The sequence below is a fragment of the Babylonia areolata genome, chromosome 8 (genome assembly GCF_041734735.1).
Source record: "Babylonia areolata isolate BAREFJ2019XMU chromosome 8, ASM4173473v1, whole genome shotgun sequence".
NCBI lineage: Eukaryota > Metazoa > Mollusca > Gastropoda > Neogastropoda > Buccinidae > Babylonia > Babylonia areolata.
The window spans coordinates 20,120,247-20,143,802 of record NC_134883.1 but is presented as its reverse complement, the minus strand read 5'-3'; the positions used below and the strand labels follow the sequence as shown (position 1 = coordinate 20,143,802).

The 23,556-nt window shown below is 45.0% G+C and overlaps 1 protein-coding gene across 4 annotated transcripts in view; it reads right to left on the bottom strand.

Moving 5' to 3' along the window:
- Positions 1–23,556, bottom strand: part of LOC143284634 (filamin-A-like) — a 200,330-nt gene that overhangs the window by 95,512 nt on the left and 81,262 nt on the right. For all 4 annotated transcript variants that reach the window (XM_076591504.1, XM_076591507.1, XM_076591505.1 and 1 more), the window contains 5 exons: positions 3,391–3,642; positions 2,574–2,671; positions 1,819–2,085; positions 1,258–1,335; positions 504–666 (listed from right to left, as the gene is read on the bottom strand). In XM_076591504.1, coding sequence (XP_076447619.1) covers positions 504–666; positions 1,258–1,335; positions 1,819–2,085; positions 2,574–2,671; positions 3,391–3,642 — 858 coding nt within the window. The remainder of the gene's footprint in view (positions 1–503; positions 667–1,257; positions 1,336–1,818; positions 2,086–2,573; positions 2,672–3,390; positions 3,643–23,556) is intronic.

Here is a 23,556-nt window from a genome sequence, read left to right as displayed (position 1 = left end):
AATAAAGAGGAAGCAACACAGCATGACATGCTGAGAGCTCAAGAGCTGCTAAGTAAATATACTGACATACAATCACAACCCACAAGGAGACACAGAACAATGCATAAGGACTACACTTGAGGCCAACCCCTTACACACACAGCCCACCCACAATGGTGGCTGCAGAATGAAAACAAAACAAAAACAAAACAAAACAAAACAACATCAACTTCCTGACAAATCACTCCTTGCTTTCAGTGAGATGATGGCAACATGAACAAAACAGATGAGCTCAACTACTTTAAGGAAGTCAAGCACTGTTATCCACCTCCCCAGTTCAGATGAAATTCATTCCTATGTGGTCTTCAAAGCTGACCAATCAACTATTTCAAGTTATGAATAGTTCAAAGGATTAGCAAAAAAAACATACTTTATTCCAGCCTCCAGCCACATTCTCACCCACATCCACCCACCCAACACATACACGCCCACAGACACACAAACACACACAGACAGAGTCTCACCTTTAACGAAGACCTCAAAGTACGTCTTCTTGGTGGCAACAACACCAGTCTTCTCCAGACCAGGTCCTTTGGCAGTGACTTTACTGGCATCTCCAGCTGCCCCTTCCACTGTCACCATGAAGGGACTCTTGCCTATCTCTTTGCCAGCAAACAGGATTGTCACCTGGGCATCACCAATATAACAATCATGTAATTGGAATATCTCAATTATTACCTTTTCTTTTAAAATTACACATATTACTGATAGAAATGGAACACACAAGAGGAATATTCAGTGCAATGCTTTGGATAGGGACTGAAGCACCACCCTCAAAATGTCTATGTTCAGGATATTTCACACATATACAAGTGCAATGAACTGATTTTCTAATATCATCTTTCAAATATTATGTTTAAATAAAGTAAAGAAACAAGTGACCACAATACATACTCAGTCTGGTGAACATTCATATGATGCACATTCTCAAACACAGGTCCTGGAAACTTACTCACAGGAAATATACACATGCAATGACAGAGGGGAAAAATACCTACCGAATAAAAATCTACCCAGGGGAAGAAAACTACCTGAGTGAAAAATCAATGTCCTATGATTATTGCTCATGCACAGCATCCACATGCAGCACAATTGCAATGTTTAAACACTGTCAGGAATCTAGGAACACTTTCCACCACTGACAGACAAAACCATGTGACACACTGTAAATAACAAATAAAATAATTATATTTAAAGAAATTTGAAAATGGTAAAAACCTTGTACTGGCCCTCCATGGTGGGCACATAGACGCAGGAGAAAGTCAGGTTCCTGTCATTGTTGAATACCACTTCACACTGAAACATATACAATTTACTATGCAAGTCATATTATAGAATTCACACACACACACTGACACATACATACACACATAATCTTTAATATCTGTCATACATACATATATATATATATATATATACCATCCATAAACTGCACACATATGGAGGATAAAGCACACAAAAAAGAGGAAGAAAATAAAAGATGAAAAACAGTGAGAAAGAAAAAGTATTCTTCACGAACAGGACAAACTAGTTTTTTTAGAAATTCCCCAGCCTACTTTTTAAATATGAAAGCAATAAAATTCCAACCCATCCATATACAACAATGTCAGTCAAGAAACAATTATTACATACTGAGTCAACATAGCCAGCACACCAGATTCTTTAAATGATCATAACGATCTACCCCTTCATCCCCTCTTCACCCAACTCCGCACACTTCCCCTTCCATCCCCGTCCTTCCACCTCCCCACCCCCCAAAAATTCACCTAGCCAACACACCGATTCCTTAACGCCTTTAGGGTTGGTAGTGGTCACCGCCACATCTCCTTTTCCTGCAGAGAAGGTCTCCACGGTGAAGCGGGCAGGAGCTCCAACTTGGTTCCCCTTGGGCTCCAGGCCTGGCCCGTAGGCCCTCACACGGGCAGGGTTGATGCGCGGGCGCAGAGGGGCACCAGGTTTGAGCTTGGCATTGGGGAACTGTGACAGGTAGGTCATCATGGACAGGTCGTCCACTTTGGGGTTGGTCATCTCCTCAGGCTGGATCAGCTGTCAACACAAAGACACACACACAGAATGCGTCAGTCATAGCAGCATTTTTTTGGTTTTGTTTTGTTCTGTTTTAGTCATATGTCGTTTTGTGACAGTAATTTTTAAGAATAATGTGAGAGCAAAAGTCTTCTTAAAAATGCAAGGGACTTTTGTTGTTAAAGCTGTTTGATTGTGGCTTTTTGTTTATTAGTTATTTTTGCTTTGTTTCGCTGTTATTTGTTACGAGTCGAACAGAACATCAGGCAACAAAAGTATACAGGTGCGTTATATAGTAGATTTGATGACAGAGGGCAGTCTTTTACACACAAACACGCACAAAACACACACATGCGCGCACACAACACATACACACACACGCACGCATGCGCGCGGCGTGCACACACATGCACACACACACACACACACACACACACCACAGGTTTTCAACATCTCTGCCTTCAGCTTCCAATTCACTCTCAAGACATCAAAGGCAGGACAGGCAGTACCTGTGGGACATCAAGCCATTTCTCAGCAGCATCCATAGCTTCTCTGGCATTGTTGTCACCCTTCTTGGGGTCCCAGTCCTCCCAGTCAGGGCACAGACCTGTATAGTGCAGATAACCATCATCATTTTTGTAGTGTTACTGTCATCACCACTGTTACGCTGAGCAAAGAACAGTATAAAATAATACATCATTATCTGCAGCTGAAACCATCATCATCAAAATAGCATCAGTGCAGTGCAAAACCAGTTGAGTCAAAACATGCCTGGATAGCAATAAGCCCCAGATTTACAGACAGTTTTACAATACCATCAAAGAACATCTGAAAGCTTGTCTTAACAATCTGATGACAGCCTAGATCCTTTATGCATGATGTACTTGAGCAGAGATCCTGCACTAAACAGTAACTTTAAAAATTGTAATAAGAGATAACAAATGAAAAACAACAAACATTTTCTGCCCAAATTCTCTGTGCATTGAGGATGAAGGTGGAGAAGATGCAGGGAAGCTCCGATATATATACCAATAACACTGGTCAATGTTTTGCAATGATTTTTGCCTTCTAAATAGAGCAGTCTACATTTCACACAAAGCAATCTGCTACAGTGAGAAATTCAGTGATACCATATAACAAATATTCAACTAACAAATATAGATTACTAATGTAAAAGTCTACCTTTTCAACATTAATCACTGAATCCTAACAATTAATAATCATCATCACATCTGCTTCTTATGCAATCTACAAGCAAATACAGATGCACACAAGCATATTCACCACAAAATTACTACACGATCCAGTCAACATCCCAAAACTCACCAGGTCCGCAGGCATCGACAAGAGCACCAATGGCACGGCCATCGTTCCAGTCGGTGGTGAAGTTCTTGACAGGCAAATCTGGCATCTTGCTCTGGATCCAGTTCAGCAGACGCTGCTTGGGCGTGGGGCCGCCTTCGCTGGGAGTGGGCTCCTCTCCCTCCCACATGGGCATGGAGATGGAGTAGTGCAGAATAAGCGTCCATATCAGGCCCAGGATCAGCTTCAGCTTCTTGTCCACAATATCAGAGCTGTCTGTAAACACAAACAACAATAATAGATGAATTTATAGTCCTTGTTTATAAATGTGTAACTCTCATGCAAATAAAGTCATGCTTGCAGTTGCAAGCACAAAAATAAATCAAAATTTCTTTTCGATATCTCAGAAATGACGGTGCTAGACAGTTTCAATTTTCTACCTACATGACAGCAATCTTCTTTTAAAAAATTAAATAAATTTAAAAAAGAGAGAGAGAGAAAGAAGAAGAAGAAAAAAAATTAAGTGTCTGCAAACAAGACAGGCGGACGTGAGTTTCAATTTTGCTCCACATCCTCACTAAATAAGTGTCTTTGTCAAAATATATCCTTTTCTTCTCAGCATTTAAAACACAACAGCAACTGCTATATTTTTCCTTTCTATCCCTGTCTTCCTCCATCCCCACACCTCTTTCTAGACATGTATGCATAGACTGACTACTTGGCCATTTGTTTCTTGTCTATTCATACTTGTTGATCCTACTTTCTGACCTTCATTTTCAAAAGAAATAATTGAATAGAACAGTAAAGCAATTTTTTTTTTAATGAGCAGAGCAAGCACAAGAGACAGACAAGACAAATTTACAAGGTTCAGCCATATGAACCAAGTAAAAGGAGTCTCATTAGTTTGAACTGGAAAATTTTTGAATGGTCTTTCCTTTTTCTGTTTGTTGTTCATGTTTGGTCTCAGTTTTGCCAATTCCCCCCCCCCCCCCCCCCCCCCCAAAAAAAAAAAAAAAAAAAATTGAAACCTCCTCGTTACACTAATAAATGGAATAAGAACAAAAAAAAATCCCCAAGAATCACTTATTTTTCCATACTCAGATTCTTGAAAATAATACTGCAAGATGTCCCTCTCAAAAGTACAGCAGCATGTCTAACAATTGTCATTTATAGTCAGAGAATCTCTCTCTCTCTCTCTCTCTCTCTCTCTCTCTCTCTCTCTGATGCAGACACCCAACTCCTTATCTGCCTCAATGTGTTTCCATGGAAAACAAATGACAAATAGCCAAAAAATAGCTTCCACTGCAGGCTTCACATGCATGTTATCACACATTATCAACTAAAGTGCTGGATAAGAACAATAGTCTTGCTAGGGTTTGTCAGTACCAGCTTCTACTGATACTGATGGTTGCTGGGGTAAAGAGTGGAAAAGAGTGGCCAGGGGTAAGAGTGGTCAGGGGTAAAGTGGGGGCGTGGGGGCGGCGCTCAGTGAACTCTTCCTAAAATATAGACCTGACCACTACCATTCGTGGCACTCATCTTGGATGCTCATCCCTGCAGGTCATCTAAAAACTTAAAGTCGACAGCCTGCCAATGAACCCTGTCATAATGATACCGAATAACATACCTTCAACAATTCAAGGTGACAAGAGTGTAAAAGACAAACTTTCAAGAAAAGATAAGCCACAGTCAACCTTGAACAACACTACCGTTTCATGGTTTTCTTTACCTCACAACCGGAAGTGACATCTCGTATCGTCTGCTCACTGCTAATGTGCAGCCCAGGCTGCAGAAGCCTTTCATTTCCTCAAATTTTTCTCAAACCTATTTCAAAACACGTTGCTTGTTTCATATTTATTCTAGCTCGTAAATAAGTGTGTGACCATGACTTCGTTGTGCACTTCTATCAGAAGACAAACGAAAATTTAAATTACTACCAAGGGGGATAATTCCAGATTCTCACGAATTAAGTTTTGCTACCATGGAAACAGCTCCAGTGCTTTCCCGGTCTATCAAATCAAAAACATTAACTGAATAATTATGGTGAATAACGCAAACACAACCGGGCGGATAAGCCTCATGGTTACTTCGCTACCTCGACCTGATCACTTCACTTCAAAATGTGGCCCGCCCACGTGCCCAAACCGAAACTAACGCACAAACGTAATGCGCGAGTACACTAACAGTTTGTTCTCCCAAAGTAAATTTGCCGAGATGAATACGAATGGTCGTCATACTGAAACGAACCGGACCTTTTCTTAATGCTGTGTCGGTGTACCATGGGGTGAAAGCGTGCACAAACTGAACGTATGACTGCTCGAGTAAAAATATTATTTCGCCCTTCAAGACTGCCTAAAATAAAATGTTGGCCCTTCCATGCAGGCTGCCACGCGATCTGCCCTTGCACATGTTCCTCCCGCTACCATTTCTGTTGGGAAGTTTCTTTTTCTTTTTCGATTAAGCCACCAAGTCTCTCTCTCTCTCTCTCTCTCTCTCTCTCTCTCTCTCTCTCTCTCTCTAACACACTCACACCCATCCAACACCACCACCACTACCATGCACACACACTTAAAGCACCTCCACACTCCATATTCAGGATTACAAATATGTCTTCTCTGAGCTCTAAATATTAAGACACTGACCGAATGTTACAGTCATTTAATCTCTCACTGTATTCCAAATGCGCGGTTTAGTGTGCTGCCTGTGTGCGTGTGCGTACACGAACCTACGCTCCTAAAATTCTTCAGTTTTCCCGCTCCAATGATAGTTATTCACAAAATGTCACACAACTGAGCATTCAAAACACACAGAAAATGGAAGAAAAAAAGGAGAGGGGGGAAAAAACTATAGACAGAGAGACAGACAGAGACACAGACAGACAGACAGACAGACAGAGAGGACCATTATACAATGGCACAATAGTTTCAGGGAGGAAGGAGGCCGGGCCAACTACATCCTGTAGTTAACAGGGCGCCAATATGACGACCCGACATTTTGTTGCAGCTCCCAGCACCAAAGGAATACCGTCACCCTTGTCGCCGCGGGAGCGGCCATCTGCCGTCCTCTTTTCACCTTCCATCCCCTCCTCACCCACCAAGCCCCAGTTCTCACTAACCACATGTATTCACAAGCAAGCACGCGCACACGCGCTTGCGCACATGCACGCACGCGCACACACGCACGCACACACACTCGCTAGTATGCACTCGCACTCACTGATTTTCCATAATAATTAATCCTCGTGTTAATTACAACTGATCACAATCACGTCTATGCTGAATGGAGTAAACCCGCCTGCTCTGGACTTTGAAAATTCTGTTTGCTTTCTCTTTCAAACTGTACAAACACGCAGACGCGCGAGCGAGCGCGCGTGTGTGTGTGTGTGTGTAAGTGCGTTTGCGTGCGTGCGTGCGTGCGTGTGTGTGTGTGTGTGTATGTTCGCTTGCGTGCATGCGTGAGCGGGCGTATGCGTGTGTTATTTTGCGTTCCTTCTGTGTTGAGTGCTTGCGTGTTGTATGATGTCCTGTGCGTTCTGCGGAAGATACGGGGAGAGAGGGGGTTGAAAGTGTGTGTGTATGATTAGACTACCAGGAAAAGTTTGAATGGACCACCGAGTCGTTGAGGCTGTGCATGCAGTGTTAAAAACCTGTCCAACAGCTTTACAACTCATATTCCCTTCAATATGATATGAAATACTTTTGAATTAAATTTTGTCTGTCTGTCTGTCTGCCTGTCTGTCTGCTTCTGCTCTCCTCTCTCTCCCTGTTCTCTGGCGGTGTGTGTGTGGGGCGGGGGGTGTATAAGTGTGCGTGCATGAGTGATATATATATATATATATATATATTGTGTGTGTGTGTGTGTGTGTGTCTGTGTGTGCATGTGTTGTGTTGAATTGACGGTACATGCATCCATATATTCCAAGCTCCATATTTACTGCTGTATACATGTCTGAGCCTACTCTTACGGACCTTTTAAATATCATTATTTGTCTTTACCGGGTAGAAAGCAGATTTGTCGTTTATTCAGTGTACCATGTGAAATATCATGCGGAGTTTGACAATGACACACAGACACAAAGTTTGTACATCCTGCATCTTAATCTTCGGCTGGGTGATGCGTGCATCCGGTTGCTGGGTACGCGTGCACGATGTGATTTCATTCTTGTGAATGGAAAGCTCACAATTCGATAACCATGATGCAACATTTTTAATCCAGACTTAACCATTACAAAGTAGTAGTAGTAGTAGTAGCAGCAGCAGCAGCAGCAACAGCAGTAGTAGTAGTAGTAGTAGTATTTGTAGTTGTTGTAGAAGTAGTAGTACAGCCTTGTGATCGGATGTCATTCGCTAATGTGGAAATTAAGAGGATTATGATATAATTAGAGGATATGGTGTGTACGTAAAGGATATAACAAAAAGGACATGACGCGCGCTCGTGCGTGAACACACTGGCAAGGATTATCCAAGAATAGAAAAATGGGGTGTAAAATGCGAGAGTATCTGGTGTATCGTCGCTATAACTGACATGCACGCACTGGTGCATAAAAAGGCTTAAAAACCACCAAGATCACTGTCGACAACACATGTGTGTTTGTATGCGTGTGGGTGCTGTGAAAAGCAAAGCAAAGCAAAGTAAAGCAACACACACACACACACACACACACACACACACACACACACACACACACACACACACCACTGTGACAAGGGGAATGTAAGCAGAGTACGTCTTGGGACATGGCAGCTGTATTCTGCAGAGCAAACAGACCATGCAGACCAAAGAGGCCATTCAGTTGTGAAATGAATAAATGAATGGTACGACGGCTTTGCTTTGCGATATATGCCCCTAAAACGCGTCTTGCTGAGCAAGTGTGCTCACTCTAAGTTTCTTTCGATACGGACAGGGGATGGAAGAATGAGGGGGGGAGGTTGAAGGGAGGGGTGAGGGGCAGAGACAGAGGCGTGCAGACGGGGGCACACACACACACACACACACACGCACAGAGGGAGTTGTCAAAAGCAGTTGAGGGGAGAGAATCGCGGAAGGATTGGGGCGTGGGTGAGGGTGACGGAGAAAGAAGAGGGCCATTGAAAAACAAACAAAAAGTGGGTGGGTCCTCTTTCCTCAGGAAGAGGGCTGGGTGTTGAAGCTGAAGGGTATCAACTATGACTGGTTCCCTGTGAATCTGTCACGCACCGCACTTAACTTACTGCCTTGCATTCATGCATACACCGAACACATGTACACCGGTCAAAAATATCTCTCTCTCTCTCTCTCCCTCTCTCTCGTTTTAATATCAGTCTGTGCGTATGTGTCTCTCTTCTACTACCACCAACAATATCAAAATAAACAAATAATTCAAGCCACTGTAAAAGAAAAAAAAAGTCGTACAACATCTGCCTCCTAACACTACTCACTCCTTCATTCCACACTACACCCTCCGTTTGTTGTGTGTGAAACCAAATAAGCGCATCAAAATATTGGATGTGAAACTCATTCACATTTCTACTCATGTTACAATCGAGAACCCATGCCCTCGAAGGTATGCATAAACTGAACTCGGATCTCACATCTCACGCTTTGAAACACTCGGAAAACAAGAGCAGCAGCAACACTGAACAAAAGCAATGCGAGCGGACACTGGATGGCATTGTCTGGGTTTATTGTTATGGAGAACGAGAGAAGAGGAACGGAGCACAAAATCCAGGCGTGTAAATGAATATCAATGCGATCCGAAACACGCCTTTATACGTTTCTTTGCGACCTACTGATAAACCCTTTGTAAAAAAAACTAAATTTATTTCTTCCAGAAAATATAATTAATAAAGGTTGGTGATGTACTGGTAACTTGATTTAATCTATGTATTCGTTCATGCTATATCGGTATTTTCAAAACATGAAAAACATACGCAAAGACCGTTGTATAACCCAGGCTTTTTTTTTTCACTCGTGGGCTGCGACTCCTACGTTAACTCGTATACACAAGTGGAATTTTACTTGCATGACCGTTTTCATCCCCGCCATGCAGGCAATCACACTCCGTTTTCGGAGAGGGCTGGGGATGCATGACAGGTATGTTCTAGTGTCAGTAACCCACCGAACGCTAAGATGGATTACGAGACCTTTTAACGTGCGTATGTGATCTGCGTGCGTATACACACGAAGGGTCCAGGCACTAGCAGGTCTGCACATCTTACCCAAACAATATGCGAGACAGTCTTCAATAGAAGGGTGTGATGAAAATTATGCCTTGACGCGAATCATTCAAAGCTTATAATTCATGTGTTCACTGGCATTTTAATCCAGGCCCACATTACTGACACCATCCTCCAAGCTGCACAGGCTAGTGCTGCAGCGCACGTGAATGAAAAAAATGTGGTACGTGGGAGTGACATATCATGCTAACACTTCGGAAAAAAAAACAACCGCACAGGTGAGACACGTAAAATGTGCTTAGATGGGCAAAGTATGCAACGCAAATGAAAGAGTGTCCTCAAACACCATACCTGTTACCTGTGCAAACAATCCCCACCCACCCCCTCCTCCCCATCACCAAACCGCTCTGTCAGCCCCCGGCAGCGATGACGCAGAGGGGTCTATTCAAAGCAGGGCTACTATCTAATTGCCAAATAAGGCAGCGGTGTACTCGAGCTGTTTGGTGGTGACGTCTGTACGTCCCCTCCACGTTTCCGTCGCGCGCAAGGCACGAGGTGTGCGCTGTACCGCCCCCACATTCCTCTATTCCTCTTGTCCTACTGTGTTACACACCTCCACACGGCTTCCCGTTCAGTTGTTGACAAATTAACACGCACGATTATTATTTTCATAGTGGCGCATTATCCTCTTTTTTCTTCTTCTTTTTTTCATGATAAATAAAATAAATGAAAACTAACTTTTCAGTGTTTGGCCTTTGCTTGGCCATTACAATAATCATAACAATTCCTCAAACATAAAGTCTGAGATGTGTGGGTGATAATCAATAATCAAACAAGTTTAAACTAACTGCCGTGTATATTTCTACAACTAAATACTACTTCAAACGAATCTGAGAACGAATTTTAGGTACTTTTTTTCTCAGATCTAACCGACTTGTACACCAGCAGGTGCGAGGGTGTGGAAACGAAATGAGGATGGGTGTTGGGACGGGGAGTGGTGGTCGGCCAAACACTTGGAACTTTTTTTTTTTTCATGTAAAGTACACTTGTTTTTGTGCCGTTCAATGTGAATTTTTTTTTTAATGCTAATCTATCTGTTTATTGTTGTTTCTCGTGTTTGCTGGTTTGTCTATATGCAAGTCTGTTTACAAGCATGTCTGAACTAACTGACAAAGTGTGCGAAATGCACGAGGATCTGGGCTATGTCACGTCAGATGGGGGCAAAGCGGGACGGTGAGAATCGTTGCATGTATTGATTATGCATGTAAACCCTAAATTTTGTGCACTCCTCCATCGGCCAACTGGCCGTGGAAGAACACCCACAGTGCGAACGTTCACGCTATGCTGCGTGTGTGTGTGTGTGTGTGTGTGTGTGTGTGCTGCGGGGTGCGGGGTGGAGATGCGGGAGATGTATGGGGTGAGAGAGAGAAAAAAGATGTGCGTGGGGGAGGGGGAGAGAAAAAAAGAGAGGGAGAGACAGACAGACAAGACTCAGAGACAGAGAATGGGAGAGACAGAGAGAATAAAGATGTGCTGGAGTGAGATACAGACATACAGAACGAGACTGAGAAAGAAAGAGAAAGCGCAAGCGCGTATTCCCGCGCATGCATGTACCAGCTGTTGTTGAACACCCACTGTGCCTGAGATCAGTGCGTGTGTGTGTGTGTGTGTGTGTGTGTGTGTGTGTGTGTGTGTGTGTGTGTGTGTGACCGCACGCGCTAATGGTTTGAGAGAGAGGTATACATTAAATTTATACACGACACCTTCATGATCATAACAAGCGCCCCGCAAAGCAACATATTATATCGCACAGTACGCTGCACACACTCCAACAGAATACATTATGCCATGTCAGCAAACATTTCACCTTTAAAAATGTGATAAAATGAATAACACAAAGTGACACTATGCTGCTCGATGCACCGAGTCAGCGAAACCCTTCAGGTTATGGTAATCTCTTGCTGGTCTGAATGGCGAGAAAGGCGTCAATAATGGGCACATACAAAACGTTGTAAATTATACTCTATTTCTGACGATGCTTTTAAGTACGAGTTTCGTGTTCGCGTAGGTCATATCGATCAGTCATGCAAACACACACACACACACACACACACACACACACACACACACACACACACACACACAGCACGTGACCTAAAAAATAATATAAAAATTATGCTGGCAAAGACGCAGTTGTCTTCCTATTGGTAACAGGTGGTAAGTCGTCTGTCGTCTACCTTAATAAGCATTAATCAATTTCAGGCCAATTTCAACTGCTTTAAACTGCAAGATCCGCACTTCGAACGAATGAGAATTTAGGACGAAGGGTTTTGTCTCTTCCTCACAAGACACGTACCAAACAATACCATCCGCCAACAGGTTCAGTCATTTTTCAAAGCCTCCACAAATGACTCACGTCTCAACAATGCCAGACGACCACAACCCTTTGTTCAATGACCGTGAAATATGTCAGGAGACAGGCAAGTTTTCATTGAGGTGGACCGTACAAAAACAGCGTGTGGCCTTTTACGCCAGTGTGCCCACCGTGTTTTCTTTCCCGCTCACCGTGGGGCAGGATCGGTTTAACAATGTTGCTGATACTCGTTGGGGAGTGGTTGGGGATGTATTGTTCATGTTGCTGGTAAGTCATCATCACCCCCCCCCCCCACCCCCACCCCCATCACACGGCCACACTACTACTGAGCCCACCCCCCCCCCCCACTCTGTGAAAAGCTAAAAGCTAAAGTCAATGTGAACTATCATCACTTACTACAACTAATACTGCTACTTCTAATAACAATAATTAGAAGTAGTAGTAGTTGAAGTCATTATCATTGTCCTGTCTTTCGTATGCAAGAGTTAAGTTCTGTGCCATGTTTGGAATATCAACAGAAGATCATATACATAGAGAGAGAGAGAGAGAGAGAGAGAGAGAGAGAGAGATGGGGATATAGAAGAGGAGGGGCATGACAGAAAGCATGGGGACGGGAGACTGTGCGCGCGTGCGCTCGTGTGTGTGTACACGTGCGTGTGCGTACACGTGCGTGCGCGCCTGTATGTGCGTATGCGTGTGTGACACTGAGGTAGGTGTGTGCATGTGTGTGCGTGTGCATGAATTGTGTATATAAATATGTATATGCGCGCGTGTGCGTGTTGTGTTCGGGGGGACAAAACCAAGGACTGTAGTGACTACATGCGCATATATATGGTTAAGTTATGTTTGAGAAGGGATGGAAAACATGACCGGCAACCTACACCAGTTACACACCGTTACTGTCTTTGGTCGAGCACCCACCCCTCACCCCACCTCATCTCTGTAGAAAAAAAAATCTGGTCTGGCAAGTTTAGCGCTGACTCTCCCACCTACACAACCCCTTCCCCGCTCACCATCCGCGAGGGAATAATCGGCCACGCCCCCATGTTTTGTTCTTCTCAAAAAGCACCCCATCCCCCAACCCCCTTTACCTAAAACCCCCCTGATACCCCTTCCCCCAATGCTAACACTCCCACGGCTACATGCTCTTACTATACTCATGATCCACACACACACACACACACACACACACAACCGGTTTTGTTGGTCCCCTCCATTCATATCCTGCATACCCACACACGTTTGCTCCTCTTCCCCACACATTATATCCCAGCAAGTCCAGAGTTTCGCTTTTCCGAATATCTCGTCCTTTTTTTTTTTTTCCTCCTCAACTCTGAAACTTTGTTCTGGATTCCTGTCATCCCTGTAGCAAAACATGTGGATTCAGTTTTTTCTTGAAGGAGGAACGCTTCCTTCGACATCGTATTACGAACTGCGGATGAAAGCTTACAACACACACGCACGCACGAACATTTCAGTTGCAACAAGTACGCCTGTGTCTGTTCTGTGCGCGTTCCGTGCACATGTCATCCTGTGTGCGAGTGTGCACCAGACATGCGCATACCAATGCGCTCGTGTGTACTGGTTGTGTGTGTGTGTGTGTGTGTGTGTGTGTGTTACGTGGTTCAAAGGGAAAATGTACCAAAGAACCTCACCGCGTTTACCGGATTTCCAATAGCCGAGAAAGAAAAAAAAAGTATCTTTTAAAAATATTTTTAAAAAACGGTTAGGGTGCTTAAAGGCACTGCTTACGCCCTGCAAACCTCCCCACCCATACCCCCACAGCCAGGTTCCTCCACAACTGTCACCCCTGTCTCCCCCTCCTCCTCGAGGGCAAAGCACTCGAAAGACCTGTGTCCACCGAGTCACTCGCTCTTATCCACAACCTCTTGACGTCTTGGGTTCAGGAAGTCAAGGTCTTCCTCCTACGATGAACACCTGTGCGTGCGTGCGCGCGCGCGCGTGTGTTTGCGTGTTTTTGTCAGCGAAGTGAGTGGGCGGAAGTGGGGATACAAACACAAGCCGCCGACGATCGAAAGAATGACTGATAAGATAATGTGAATCTGATCCTGAAAACATCATCATGACAGTGAAGCCCGTAAGCAGTCAGTTTCGGTTTACAGGTCTAAAAATAAACATGAACCAAGAGCGTGAACTTGATACATTCCAAAGACTCATTATCTTCAACAAACCTTGTTACAGACAACGTTTCTTCATTTTTTGCTGATAACATATCAGTTAACCAGTAAAATGGTGCCCTGCATGAAGACACATCCCAAAATACAATCAGTATCATCTCGTTCTCAGGGTCTCTGCACCAATAGGGGAAGTCAAATACAAACGAGAAATAGTTGCATAGTTCGTACGAGTTTTGTAGTCCGACGGGAAGGTAGAAGTTAAAAGACGCACGCAAGCAAGCAAGCACACACACACTCACACTCACACACACACACACACACACACCTGCGTGGTGAGGCTTATCACAACAACAGCCCTCTGGTCATTTAACTCCTCATATCCACCCTCACCCACCTACTCCTTGTCAGTCCAGTTCCCCAGTCCCTGGGGCCACCTCCGAGTTCACACTAATTAGCACTGCCGAACTTTTGTCACCCGACTTTTCCTTTTGATCGATTTTTGACGTATAATGACTGTGTGTGTGTGTGTGTGTGTGTGTGTGTGTGTGTGTGTTGGGGTTTTTGTTGTTGTTTGTTTGTTTTGTTTTTGTTGTTGTTTTTTGGTGGTTGTTTTGTTTTGTTGTTGTTGTTTTTTTTGGGGGAGGGTAACTGCACGGCCATTTGGAGAATGGCGGGTTACGAAAGAAAATGCAATGTCATGACAATTCTAACTCTATCAGAGTTCCCATGGAGGGGGGCAGCAAGGTACGGGGGTGGGGAACAAACAGTATTTGAGTTGGTTTTTGTTTGTTGGTCTTTGTGTTTTGTGTGTGTGTTGTTCTTGTCTGTTGTTTTTCGGGGCGAAAGGTAAGGCCTAAGAGAGAGAAAGTGGGGCTTTCCATCTGTACCTCTCTGTCCTGTCAGCTGCACTGGGCTGCTCTGTGTGTCGATGCATTGTTAAATTTCGGTGGTGTCTCCACAACGTAGTGAGTCACAGGCATGACTGGAGCCACAGGTATGTCTTTCACGAAGCAGTCAGAACGTACGACTTTCGTATCGATTACGTGCCGGGAAGTGTTATGAACGGGTTTTGGTGTGGAATTCTACCTGGCTTAGTATGCTGGGAGGCTTTGAAAAGCATTCAATTATGCTGACAAGAGTGCATTCTGAAAGGAATTACTCATTCTTGTCACCGCTATGCCTATATTTCTACCCCTGTTTAATTGTTTAATATAACACTGGCACTAATATCACTGTTGCTGTCATCATCGCCGGTGCTGAATGAGGTAAGTGTGGATTTGTGGAGACAAACTGAGTGCAACGACCCCTTCTTGCTCTGTACATTAATCTACGGACCAAAACAAAAAGTAAAAGTGTAAAAACGTAGGATGACAGGGCGACACAAAAGAGCATTGCTGACCACGCAGCCACTCCAGGGCAGTGAGGCATCCATCAACAGCCAGTCTTTGGACCTGAACTTTCCCACGCCCACGAACGACAACCCGTAAGGTTCATTCCTTCCACATAACACAATGACCCGCATTGTAGTATAAACCCACGAAGTTACATTCGTATTGCTATAACTTCTCACTTTCCCCTATCTTTAAATCCACACCACTAACAGTATAAGGTCACTGTTCCTCTCCTCTCCCCCAAACTTTAGTCTCAAACCCACTTCTCGTAGGATGGTGACGAGAATGAGTGAAGACGTCCCTCGCTATCTCTGGCGAGGGCAAAACATCCGTTTGACCCCTCTCGAGAACAGACACAACAAACCAAAAACAGTACTGCGTGGCGTGAGCAAGAGAACACAGCATCCCTATGTTTCACGTCAAACTTACATCTGTCTTGGTAAAACAGGATTCACAGAAAGGGCCAGGAAGATGCTTGAAGTAAGAAGACGAGAGTCAGACAGACAGACAGACAGTCAGACAGACAGTCAGACAGACAAGGATACCAACACAAAAGTCAAACCATACAAGCAATTACCAATGGTTACCGCTTCACTCTTCACCCCCGACCCTGACACCAAAATGCTGCGCTAGGCTAACGGTGACTTTGAGAACAGCCCATACCCTGTCATTATTTTCTCGTTCACACAGTGATAATGTCAGTCCAGCCTGTATACCGGGACACCCACGTAGTAAAGTGTCCCGCGGGTCTTGTCGGCAGTCCAGTAGTTAGGACTGTAAAGAGGCGACTTGGCCACTCGCGTTCTCTAGTTACTTCTACCAGGTGAAAGGCTAAAGTTGCTCCGGTGTCTGTGTCTTCAAGACCACCGAGTTGGATGAACTGAAGCGCCAGGTTCACATTCTTGAATCCATGGGCGTGACCACTGAGTCCCCCATATACCTGACTCCAAAGGCTTTCACAGACACATTTAGGGGTCTATCCGATCGTGTTACGTTGTCAAACTGAACTAACCCATATTTCGTGTTACACGTTAAGTTTTTCATCTCTTACCTGCGAGCAGGATGGAGGACGGGGAAAGCTGGAGGGTGGGTGATGAATGGACGGAGAGGAGGCAGGTTGAGTTAAATAAATAAACCCTCGCACTTTAAATTACCCGAAATGAGAATTGTATGGGCCTAAAAACAGGACACACACACACACTCTCTCTCTCTCTCTCTCTCTCTCTCTCGTGTGTGAGGTGTGTGTGTGTGTGTGTGTGTGTGTGTGTGTGTGTGTGTAAGGAATAAATAGGCTATAAAAGAAACAGGATAACCATGTCAAGGGCAACGGCAAACAAATGCGTTACATTCACAAAAAATCTATATACCCCCAGGAAATTGCCGAGGAGACACTACCAACCAGTCATTACAGCCTATTACAGCAAAAATACGTGTAGGTGTATCCCATTTCAACAATTCCCGGTCGCCTTCTTCCCAATCACCAGTCCGGAGAAATCCAGAAGATAGGTGGGGAGTGCACTGGGGACGGGGTGGGTGGCAGGCAGTTATAATGATAGACAAATCATAATCGATAAAAAAAATATAAAAAAATAAAAATTTAAAAAACATTAAAGCAAACGACGGCCATCCAGCACGATGTATCTCTCGTATATATTTCTTTAGACCATCGCGTAAAGTGCTCGAACAGCTGTGTTCAAGCCGTACATCAGTGTCGTACCCAGTATCTCTCTCTCCAAACTGCATTTGTGTCGCTCACTATATGAGTCACGGTCTGCAGGACCCGTCCCATGTAGATGGTTATCACCACCGTTATTACAGGAGGGTTGTTTCTGGCGACAATCATCCTAACAATCTGTACAACCTGTCACTGATGCATGTAGAGTGGTTGAGAAGAGGGTAAAACTTGGCAGTTGTTAAGCCGGGAACACTACGCCAAAGCGATGGCAGTCAATGGGAGACGGTATAGAGGAGAATGTGAACATTCGGAAAATAATGACCAGGTACTGACCTTGAGATGTCTGATGTATGAGTGTGAGTAAGTTGACTCTGTGCGTGCGTGCGTGTGAGTACGCGCGCGCGCGCGTGTGTGTGTGTGTGTGTGCGTGCGTGGGCGTGCGGGCGTGTGTGTGTGTGTGTGTGCGTGGGCGTGCGGGCGTGTGTGTGTGTGTGTGTGCGAGGGCGTGCGTGTGTGTCTGTATGCGTGTGTGTGTGTGTGTCTGCGCGTGCGTGTGTGTGTACGTGTGTGTGTACATGTGCGTGCGTGTGTGTGTGTGTGTGTGTGTGTGTGTGATAGTGCGTGTGTCGAAGGGTTAGAAGCTGATTTACGAGAAGTTCAACAGCAATGCATGCACTCGAAGATGGACCTTCCAGCCGTAAATCACAACCGGAAGTAGCTAACAACTCCTCCGCCACGCCCACAGAAACCTAGACCTGGTCCTGCTCAGTCCATTACTGGCGACACGGTGATTACTCAGGACTACGGTTCAACAATCAGTCGCAATAAATCAAGAAGCAGATTCAAATAATAATGATCAAAATCCAGGCGGTGGGCACACGCACGCACATACGAGGGATACTATACAGACGGACATGGATAACTTTGTTGGTTAGAGATGGAAGGAGGATAACGCGCGGTGTGTGTGTGTGTGTGTCTGTGTGTCTGTGTGTGTCTGTGCGTGTGATTATATTTTAATGTACATAATTTCTTAACTTACTTGTAACTTACTTGTAACTCATCTCATTTACATTTTAATATTCTCACAATCATGTCGAACAATGGATCTCTGTATCTGTGTAGGGACAAAAATCCCGGCAGTCTTGAGGACAACAGACGAACAAAAGTAAAAACAGCGAATGGAACGACAGACTGACAGTCAGAACCATAAAGACTGGGGAAAACGGGGCAACAACAGACAGATAGGCGGAGATACTTACTGAGGAATGAGGTCAAGAATCTATGTGTAACCCAAGGTGGGTGTGTCAAGCATTTTTATATCATCCAGCACTCAGCACTACACAGATAGGAGGAACAACAGAGCTGGCCTGGCTGCCTTTCCTCTGGAGAAGGGGGGCGGAGAGGAGTGGAGGGGTCGGGGAGCCGGAGGGTGGGGGGGGTCACTATAACGCCCTGTCAGCGCTTTCATATGGAGTGGAGTTCCTGTTCTCAAAGTTGGCGGAGGCTTAACTTATCAACGGGGTCACCTGTGCTTGTACTCCCCCTTTCTGCCCCGCCCGCGCGCGTGCACACACACACACACACACACACACACACACACTTACATGCACATGTACACACACTGAGGAGACACGAAGGCTGCAAGTACGGAGGGGGACAGCCCCCTGGAATCAACAGACTGTGAAAACCCCTTTGTTCCACATCAGCAGTTCCAGTGTCACCACTTCAGGAGCCGGAGAAGAGTGGTCCCCACCACTACCACACCCCGGCACCGATCACACAGCTGCTGTAGATATATATGTTCACCTCCTGTCCAGTGCAGCTTAACGGAATCTACACTACATTATTATATCCTGTATTTTTTTCCGCCCACAAAAAAAGTTTTTCCTGCCTCGCGCCCCCCCCCACTTTCTCCACCCCCTTTCGCAAAAAAAGGGTGCCATGGGTCAAAACGTACACGGGAGGTCCACAACTGGCGAAATTCCGTGTCTGGTCAGTTCTGGTCAGAGCTAGAAGCCGCCGAGTGTGAAATCAGTCCTGCTTTCTTTAGAATCCCCTGAGAAAACAAGCAGGGCGTTGCACTAAGTACGCAACTTTAGAAGGGATGTGCTGACGCTTTGTTTTCGTAGTTCAGTTTATCTGATGGTTTAAGAGACTTGTGAACAAGAAGTCTCCTCAAGCGAGACCTCTTGAGGAGACTACTACACATCTCCTACAAGGAGCACAAGACCAATGACCATGTGCCGAACCTGGTCAGCAACCTTGTTGGGCCCCAAGAACCACTGCTGGCGACTGTCAAACGACGGAAGATGGCATGGTTTGGTCACGTCATACGACATAACACCCTCTCCAAAACCATCCTGCAAGGGACTGTAGAGGGAGGGCGCAGACGGGGGCGGCAGAGAAAGAGCTGGTCCGACAACGTCAAGGAATGGACCAAAATGACGATGCCAGATCTCCTCACGGTGACAGCTGCCAACAGAACGGCGTGGCGAGCTATGAAATCTTCCTCATGTCCCCCCAACGACCCCAGCGGTCGAGGGAATGAGTGAGTGAGTGAGTGAGTGAAACAAGAAGACAACCCCACAAAAAATTGTTCAGACTGTCAGTGAAATATTATGACATGAGTTATCAGTCAAATCAGAAAAGTTCAAATGTAATGAAATAATGTGGGTTCATCAGCTTACGTTTCTCTGACGTTTGTAAACCGGCTTGTTGGAAGGTGATCATTAACAGAATCAGTTGGATCCGTTAAGTTTACATGGGATGAGATGAACAACATAACTGCTACCAGCTGAATGCAGGCGCTTTGTCTGTATGCACTGGCTGTGTTGTGGATACACAGACCAGACATCTTCCCCAAACACCGTGCGTGTCCCAGGGCACCCCAGAGTGGGGTAACGCGCAGTGTGTGTTTCATAACAAGCCTTTCATCAGCTCAGATCCTTCACTAACATCAGTACTCAATTCACCACCTGCCTACTTATCCCTCTCGTCTCCACCAAAGCGACCATGTCGGTCGAACTTGCAAAAATATTGGGAGTGGGGGAGGGTTTTTTTTTCTTCCGTTCAAAACAAAATACCACCCCGCCCTTTCTTTTCATTATCCACAATACACAGCCTAAAAGGCTACATTCAGACAGACTGGACGTGAGTACGTATACATAGCCTACAATGGGCACAACTGAATCATCGGTTCCAAAGGGAGATGGAGGAGCAAAAATAAACAGGAAAAAAAAAAGGTCCCCCACTTCTTTCCCTTCTCCATCTCACGCGTCGACCAAAGGCTGAACTATAAAAATGCCAAACCGACTGGTCAATGCCCTCTGTGGACAACTCTCCCTTCTTCCCTCCCCCCACCCCCCTCTCTCTCACACACACACACACACACACACACAACACACAAGCTTGTCCCGAGCAAAGTTCACGGTCGTTTACAAACGAGAGCGTCCACCTCCTGAAAGGGCCACCTGTCGCGGAGACTGCAAGATGCACACTACACAGCAGACTAGACGAACACACCATACAACCATCACATCTTGTGATGAGAGGTGTTTGGTTCGAAAGGGCCGTGATGGAGATAGTTGTCTCTATACTAAAAGTACTGACGTGCCCGCAGTTCAACCCCCGCCCCCTCTCCCCCTGTGTGTCTGTGTGTGTGCGCGTGTGTGTGTGTGTGTTTTCCTAACGTGTTCTTTTCTTTTTTTTTCTTTCCTTTTTTTACAAGTCGAAACAATAGAAGCTCAAGTTTTATTTTCTTTAACCCTCTCGCATTCACATATTTCACAAAGAAACTCTTCGTGGTGTCCGGCTGTGGTTCGAGTAAACGCAAAAGGGTTAAAAGATGCTTTACCACCATCCTTCCATCGTGTTTTCTGCAGGCATATTTTCAATGCTTCCAAATTCATCATTTTAATTTTTCATTAAAAAAAAAAAGCCTCCACATCTGAAAGCAGAACTGGGAAGAATGCGTCCCCACAATTCTGCCGAACTACGCGATGGCTCAGTAACCGCCCCAAATGAGGGGAAAACAAGGAAACAACAAAAAGACCAAGCATGAGTGACCGCTGATGACCCCCCACTGACCACCCTTGACCCTGGCTGTCCAGCTAGCGACCGGTTTTCCAGCTCACCAACGACCCTTTCTTGTAGATACATGTACACGTTTGTTGCTGCTACAACGCTTTCATTGTTCGATCCTGTAACAAGGCACTCGCAATGCAGTTCAGCAGAAATGTACCATCCACAAAACATGCCATTCTTGTCCCATTGACACAAAGTTTTCTCTTTTGTTCCCCAGCCAAAAAAAAAAGGAAAGAAAAGAATAAGCTGTTATGAGTTTATTCATATTGCACACAAACACACACACACACACACACACACACACACACACACACATATATATATATATATAGAGAGAGAGAGACAGACAGACAGACAGACAGACAGACCGACCGAGACAGAGAGAGACGGACAGACAGAGAGACAGACAGGCAGACAGACAGAGACAGAGAGACAGAGACAGAGAGACAGACAGGCAGACAGACAGACAGACAGACGAGACAGAAAGAGAGAGGTTTTCCGAAGACAATCATTTTTTTTTCAGTCCCACTAAGTATGTCCGAGTTTTGTTATTTCCATTTTGATATAGTAAAGCGCCACGAGAATAGTGTACTCGGTTTGTGGGCGCCACTGTAGATTTTCATCCTTAATTCATTGTAAAAGTCATTCAGATGTCTCTCTACTTCATGTATATCCATGAACACGTAGTTGTTGTTGTTTTTTAAGAAAGAATTATGCACATCTTACAAATGTTATGGTCTTGCATTTCTAGTTATTTGTATTTTTATTTCTTTTTATCACAACACATTTATCTGTGTGAAATTCGGGCTGCTCTTCACAGGGAGAGCGCGTCGCTATACTACAGCGCCACCGTTGGTTTTTTGTTTGTTTGTTTTTGGAGGGGGGGGGTTGTATTTTTTCCTGCGTGCAGTTTTATTTGTTTTTCCTATCGAAGTGGATTTTTTCTACAGAATTTTGCCAGGAGCAACCCTTTTGTTGCTGTGGGTTCTTTTACGTGCGCTAAGTGCATGCTGCACACGGGACCTCGGTTTATCGTCTCATCCGAATGACTAGCGCTCAAGGTCTAGTGGAGGGGGAGAAAATATCGGCGACTGAGCCGTGTTTCGAACCAGCACGCTCAGATTCTCTCGCTTCCTAGGCGAACGCGTTACATCACTCCACACATACACACGCATACACACACATATATACATGACACTACAATACCACCTGTTATATCAACGTCATGCATGGACATGCAGTTTGTTCCAAGCCCTGTCTTCACAGAATCTTATGAACCTGCCTGAAATTTCAGTACGTCTAAAATACAATCCGTCGGTGCACTTCAGGCGATACCTGTAACCCCAAACGAAACTTTGCTTATGGAGTCCCAGGACCCGGTTTAGGGCACTGCGTGATGTATCGGTTCACTCACCCTCGCAATAGCAGCTGGAAACCTGTAATGCCTCGAAACACTCTCGTTACTCTCTGTGTATCATTCTGCTGACAGTCCTTTTGGAACTAGACAGACACATCATCACTAAACAGTGGCAGAGTGTGTCCTTGCGTGTTACACTGTCATTCATCTCAGTGGATCCTGCATTTAATGCTCATCGATAAGGCACTGGCTCCATGTAGATAATTACTCTCATGCACACACCCACGCACACGCACGTGCATGCCCGCACATTCGTTCACAAACATCCACATGCAAGCTCTCAAGTACACGCTTGTCCGCACAAACAAGCACACATCCGCGCCAGAGTGTACACATACGTGCAATCAAATGCAGTCAATCGCAATTGAAGTTGAAACCTGAAATTGAAGGATTGCGCATATACTCACAATAAAGACAAATTGCTGTCCGTCCCACATTAAGTTTAAATTTTACACTGAAGGATTAAACGACGACCAAAGCAAGTAGTGTCTATTTCAAGTTTTATTACTGTCAAAGGAAATATGCAAGAATCTTACCCACCCTCGACTGCACGATGTTTTTCTTTTTCTTTTTTTTTTCTTCCTTTTTCGGTTTTTTTTTTTTTTTTTTTTTTCATTCCATGTAGGCGGGGGCACAGAGAGAGAGAGATGGAGAGGAGGGAGGGGGGGACAAGGGGCAAGGGAAAGAGAGAAAGAGGGGGCACAGAGAGAAAGAGGGGGCAGAGAGGGAGAGAGATGGAGAGGAGGGAGGGGGAGAGAGACAGGGGGCAAGGGAAAGAGAAACAGAGAGTGCGACATGTGTAGCTAACATGTGTGACGCCTGGAAACGATTCCGACCTTTCAGTTTCCATTACTATACACCCCCGCCCCTACCCGAGCCCACACAACTACCGCCACCAGCATATTCACCCCAAGTCGTCTTCAGTGTCGGTGTGCTTGGATCTTGTGTCAAGTGATA